This window comes from Centruroides sculpturatus, unplaced genomic scaffold (genome assembly GCF_000671375.1).
Source record: "Centruroides sculpturatus isolate CEXI.00-Female unplaced genomic scaffold, Cexi_2.0 scaffold602, whole genome shotgun sequence".
NCBI lineage: Eukaryota > Metazoa > Arthropoda > Arachnida > Scorpiones > Buthidae > Centruroides > Centruroides sculpturatus.
This window is the reverse complement of record NW_019384890.1, coordinates 36,132-42,131: the sequence shown is the minus strand read 5'-3', so window position 1 is coordinate 42,131 and position 6,000 is coordinate 36,132. Positions and strand designations below refer to the sequence as shown.

The 6,000-nt window shown below is 30.2% G+C and overlaps 1 protein-coding gene and 1 long non-coding RNA gene across 2 annotated transcripts in view; one reads left to right on the top strand and one right to left on the bottom strand.

Annotated features, from left to right (window-relative positions):
* LOC111631212 overlaps positions 1 to 6,000 on the top strand; it is a 35,771-nt gene that overhangs the window by 17,685 nt on the left and 12,086 nt on the right. The window lies entirely within an intron of this gene.
* On the bottom strand, positions 904 to 1,592 carry LOC111631211. Its single transcript, XM_023375415.1, has 4 exons — positions 1,369 to 1,592; positions 1,225 to 1,293; positions 1,070 to 1,159; positions 904 to 999 (listed from the first exon to the last, which is right to left on the bottom strand). Exons 1-4 carry the CDS (start codon positions 1,453 to 1,455, stop codon positions 934 to 936), a joined length of 312 nt encoding a protein of 103 aa, XP_023231183.1. The 5' UTR covers positions 1,456 to 1,592; the 3' UTR covers positions 904 to 933.

Here is a 6,000-nt window from a genome sequence, read left to right as displayed (position 1 = left end):
TCTTCGGCTACTCAAATATTTTACGTTTTTGATACTAAATTAACTTCTGAAGTATAATTTTTTATTGTTTTTATATTTTTCAATATATTTATTTTGTTTGTACAAAATAAAAAAATAATTTTTAACGATACAATAGTCTTCGTTAGGCTTAACAACGATGAAAATTCAACGCGAAGCGACACACAACGTAGAAAAATTTCAACACGGGATAGGTTAATATATTTTTTCGTACATAATCGGTTATCCGAAAAATAAGTTATCCGAATGACTCCAGTCCCCAATTGATTCGGATAAACGACGCTCTACTGTATTCGGAATGATGTAATTATCATAATACAAATATTGGTGAATATTAAATTTGTGAATTTAATTTGTGAATTAAAATTGGTGAATTTAAATGCATGCATTTAAATTAATTTTACAAGTGAATGTATTTTCAAGAATAATAATTTATTATAAGTTAGATATTGCGGTAAATTCCAATGGCAATTGATGACACTTCAGTGACTTGTATTATAAATTATTGTATTTTCATACCAAGCATTATATTTCATGTTAGGCAAGTAAAAGTAGAAAATCTCGTTCAATAATAAAAGTAGAGAATTGCAAATAAGAATTGTCTTATATCTTGCCCGTGTCCTTTTCTGTGTCACCGATTTTTATTGTTGTCGATATCAATACAGTAACTTTAATTCTTCAGACAACAAAAAGGTCCTTCGATCAATTGTATAATAGAAATAGGATGTTAGTGACGGTGAATTAGAAATAAAATAAAATTTTCAAAATATTGAGTACTTAAAATGTTTTTTATTTTGCTTCTGGTTATCGACGAGTTACGTAAGAGGAAAGAATTCTTTCGTCGTTTTAAGTTTGTCAAATCAAATTTCACAAAGTTTTTTTACTTCGACGTCATTTGCGCTAATGTAAAATTTGTTAATTTTCAGTAGCAGATCTGAGTTTCAAAAGACCAGAAAATATAGAATGAAGAGCGTTGCCCATCTGAAAGAATAACATTAAGCATGTATAAAAAGACCAAGTACATACAAAATTTCAAAAGGTAAAAAAGTACCTTAACTGGAAACTTTTTCGTAACATTAAAGTAGCCTCTTATTGATATACATAATGAAACTTTCCCAAATCTCTTCATAAAGTTTAGAATCTAAAAGAATAAAATACATTTCGATATTATGCGTTATAATAAATGAAAGATAATCTAAAACTCACTTTCAGTTTTTGTTCGAAAGACAAATCGCATGCAGAAAACCTTCGGATATCTTGAAACGAGGTCTGCATCTGAAAAACACCGAAAATTATTAAATATATTAAAAGCAACTGATCGGTAACTTTGAAACAGAAATGATAAAATACCGTAGACGTTAATGTTGAACCTTCGTAACCCATGATAAGACATACGATTTTAAGTAAAATGACAAACATCAGAACGATGAATCTCATAATAGTGTTTAATTCGGTTAAGATAAATATATAATATAACAGACTTGTTTCTAATAGAACTGTGAAATAAACTGTTACAGAAAATAAACTAAATTTTGTGTTTATTTGATTGACGAAGTTCCAAAATTCGGCATGTTGCATCATTACCTCTTCTAATTTTAAATTTAAATTCGAACTGTTCATATTAAGTAGAATTAAATCGTTTGATAGTTTTTGAAACGCTTTTTTCATAATCAAGTATGAAAATAAAAATAAAAATGAAAAATGAATTATTCCTCCAATAATAAAATTGATCGAAATCCCAAATTCCACGATACAGAAGAGAATGATAAAATCATTTTTGTTAGTTGTATTTAATGCTGGATATGTGACATAGATATTGAAAATTGGCAGTGCACAAGTGAAAGAAAGCAAAATTATTCGCATGATGACACTAATTTTGTGAATAGACTTGTTTAAACCTTCAATTGGCAGATTTCCTGGCTTTATTAATACAATTATCGAATTTATTTTTTTGCTTTTTATAACAGAAAAAGTGAGCGACATAGCCAAAAATATTATTGTAAAGCAGATCCTGACGAAAATGTTATAATCCACTACTGAATACCAGCCAAAGCAAGGTGTGTTTTCTGCTACAGAAGGTATTGTCATGAGAAGTAGTAAGAAAAAGAATTGCCAATTTACGAACTCCGCAAAGGATAAGAACATATGCAGTAATTTATGTTCATAATGAAAGGGTCGACGATAGTAGCATGGAGCGAAAAAGTTCCATCCGTAAATTAGTGCAGTGGACAGGTGAGGCTGCAACAGACAACTAACACACATTTCGTATCTTCGAATCTCAGCCATGGGTAAATTTTCCGAACTAGAAACAGATCTCTGAATTATCTGAAATGGATAAAGAGATAATTGTATGTTACTAAAACTGGAATTGGTAGAAATTATTATTAGTTTGTTACGTCAATTCTTGCAGTTAATTATACAATCGTTCTTACTTAATTAAGAACAAATACATGTAAGTAACGTCCACTTTTGTTAATGTTTCAGGAATATAATGTATGTATTCAGTTAATCGAAATGCATTAATTGGAGTAAGAGTCAAAAATGTAAAAATTCCTTAATTAGACTGAAACTACTTTAGTTAGTATACTTATTTGTTAGTTAATTAACTTTTATAGATTTATTATTATGTAGTGAAAAATTTAATAAATATTACTATATTAGGGTGAATGTTTACTCATTTCTATAAAATATGACAAATAACTAATTAGTTTTCTGCTTTACCTCTGTCTCTTTTAAATATTTGTCTAACGAGTAAATATTCATAATTTTCTTCTCCTTATATATTGTTTTTTTTAAATATTTTTGGAATAGTTTTTCTTACTCTATTTGTAAATATTTTCCTGCATGTTCTGCTAAGTTTTTATTAATATTACCTCGTGCTGGTATTTTTCTGTGTTCAAATTTAATATCGCTTTCCTTATTGGAATTTATTTTTATTTGTATGAATGGTGTTATTTATGTTTACCAGTTTGCTGATTTAGAATGATGTATCGACTGTTTCTTTTTGGGCTGCAATTTAAAAAATTGTAGACTTGTAAATTCCCACTGTGATCGGTTTGACTGTCTTTTTTTAATTTGAAAACGGAGTTAGATAGATGAAAGTCTTGAACAGGTTAGAAGTCGTACGAACAGCAGGTTACAATTAATCATATATAGGAACTTGCGAAGCAAACCGAAGGACGTTATTTTAATTCAAACATTTTCTCCTGAAAGATGTTAGACAGATGACTTTATGTTAAAGGTAAAGTATGATGTACAGGGTCAAGCTATTGTTAATTTGAGGTGAAAAGCGTATGTTTTAAATGAAATAAATTAAAAATATGATTAAAAATTGCAGCCGCCATTGTGACGATATCAGAATAAATAATTGCTCTTTATACATTGTGTTTTTGCTATGTTTTCTAGAATTTTCGTTTTGTAGTTTGGCAGAGAAATGAACAATATTAACGTATTAACAACGTTAGTGTATGATATACTGTTTTCGGATATAAATAAAGTTCTTCCAACCACAGATTAACCTTCCTACTGTCCTATGCTTTCACTTGCATATATTGTCGATCTTCAATATTCTACTATAATTTTAAGAATATTGCATGAAATGTAATAATAAAGGTACGTATATTGAAAACAAAATATATATTAATTGTACTTATCAAATATCTTATTTTCGATGATTGCACGACAATTATGTTATATGTTTTGTGTATAAACGAAGATTGTAATTAATCTATAAATCTTTTATGTTTAAAGGTGTGAAGAGTAGTCTAATCGCATTACATGTGCTGCAGATAAGCGTGTTATACTAAAACATGTCATTTTTGACATCCTTATGTTTTGGAAATCTCTACATCTTGAACACTTTGACGTAGAACCGGACAAATCTCTCCATTATTACACGTATATGATACTGTTTATCTTGAATATTTCTTTACCTTGAATTTGAACACTTTTTCGATTTAAGTTAGATATTTTTAGAAGTTTGCGTTTCTAATGTTTAAGTGTTGAGTTATCTTACACAGATATCCTGTTTTAAGGTCTTCTCAGTTAAAAACCTACAGTGGGAACCTAAAACAAACACATTTTTTAGCAATTAGAGAAATTTTCCACATTTCTGAGCGCCATTGGTTTTAGATATAATTTCAGACATAGAATGCAGACTGAATAGAAGACAGACTGAAAGGGAAGATGAGATGTTTTGTGTTGACTGCCTCCTAGCTTACACTAAACTGGATTGTGAGGAGGAAGAGGGAAATGACTTGCATATTTATATTTGTGTAACTCTTAAATATTATTTCCGTAAAGTTTCTCACTTACAAGAAAATAAATTTGTATTTAAATTACTTATGCAACTAAAACAGGATATTTTAGTGTCTCCGTATATAGGCAAAATACTTTATGGTTTTCTTATTCTACAGTCAATTACAAGTCATAGAATATGGTTGCTATTTAATTGAATGCACATATAAATAGAAGCTAACACGACTGATGTTATGTGATCACACGTCGTAAGTACATCCAGGTGGTGAATTAATTAACCGCTAATAAAATGAGTTACGTGTTACACGACAATTTTTAAAAATTAATTTAAATCTAACACAGTTTAATGCGCCAGACTTGATAAGAATATTTCCTAATATAACTTACAAATTATTGTGAATGTATTTTTGTAATCGGCCTTGTAGTCCGAATGGTTAAGGTGTCAGCCTACTGTTTTGGGGACCCGGAATCCAATCTGGACAAGAAACAACAAAGAATCTTTAGAATGATCTCTTCTGAATGTATTGGATATATTCCCTCATCACTCAACCATTGTGGGCATAACCGAACACGCGATGAACCTAGAGAAGGAAGCCCCCGTAATGCCCTAAAGATAGAGAGTAAAAAAAATTGACACATACGAGTAAGTACAATAGCGGATACAGAAATCTTTAAAGAGGTGCAGAAAGGAATAATATGCCTAAATTCGCCCCTGCATAAGTTTTCGGTTAAAATCAATAAAGATCAGATTGTTTCTTATATATAATTATGTAGAACGCCTACGAGTGAACGAGTGGCTAAAACTATTGCACAAAGATGAGTTTGTGCCTGATCAATTGGCTGGCCGCTTGGCGTTTTCCACATTTTATTCACCTAAATAGGGGCTAATTTCTCATAGAGAGTATTTTCTCTTGCCAAATACTCCAAACTTCGATACCGCCAGGGCCATTTTGGCATCTTTTCTTTGCCAGTTCGTAAAAGTGTTGCATTTCCCTACTCAAAAATCTAACATGTGGAGCATACAATAAAATATATAACTTTCTATATAATTTTATGCTATTCAGATAATAAGAAAAGCTAGAAAATCTAATAATTCAAATGAGATGAATTATCTAACTAGGCCTATTTTATGAAAGACTCAAAAGAAATACAAAATATTTTTAACACGAGAAACAAACCCACTCAATAGCACAAATTGCCGCTTGTGTTTGCATTAACAATTCGTATCTTTTGTTAAACATTTATTTCTTTTTTTACCGCTATATTCACGTAAGTTTAAACAATGCTATGAAAATGGTTCGTGAGTCTAGTGTTAACATTGAAGGCTAACTTGCTGCCATCTGGTGACGACTAGATTATAAATTAATCCGTTCCTCACGCTCTAATTTATACCGTTTACGTCTCGGAAGAGCGTACATCACGGATGAGTTTGAATATTATATAAAGTGTGTATAAACAAACAGTTCACGTAAATATAACAACACAGAGAGAATAATTAGAAAAAACCGTGATAGTAAGTGTACCGTACTTGCATAACTGTATGCAATTATTTTATTTTCAGTAATCAGCGATCAATTATAACATAAATATGTTAATACAGTAGAGCGTCGATTATCCGAAAGTCAATCATCCGAAAGAATTCCAGTTGGCAAATTAAAATTTTCGCCAGTGCTGTGGCGTTGCAATCTTTGGCTATGTCTTCGGATACTCAAATATTTTACGTTT

Coding starts and splice junctions, on each gene's coding strand:
- LOC111631211 (XM_023375415.1), bottom strand. CDS start 1,455: ATGAGATTCATCGTTCTGATGTTTGTCATTTTACTTAAAATCGTATGT. Junction 1,294..1,368: donor GTTCAACATTAACGTCTACG/GTATTTTATCAT, acceptor GGTGTTTTTCAG/ATGCAGACCTCGTTTCAAGA. Junction 1,000..1,069: donor CGAAAAAGTTTCCAGTTAAG/GTACTTTTTTAC, acceptor TTATTCTTTCAG/ATGGGCAACGCTCTTCATTC.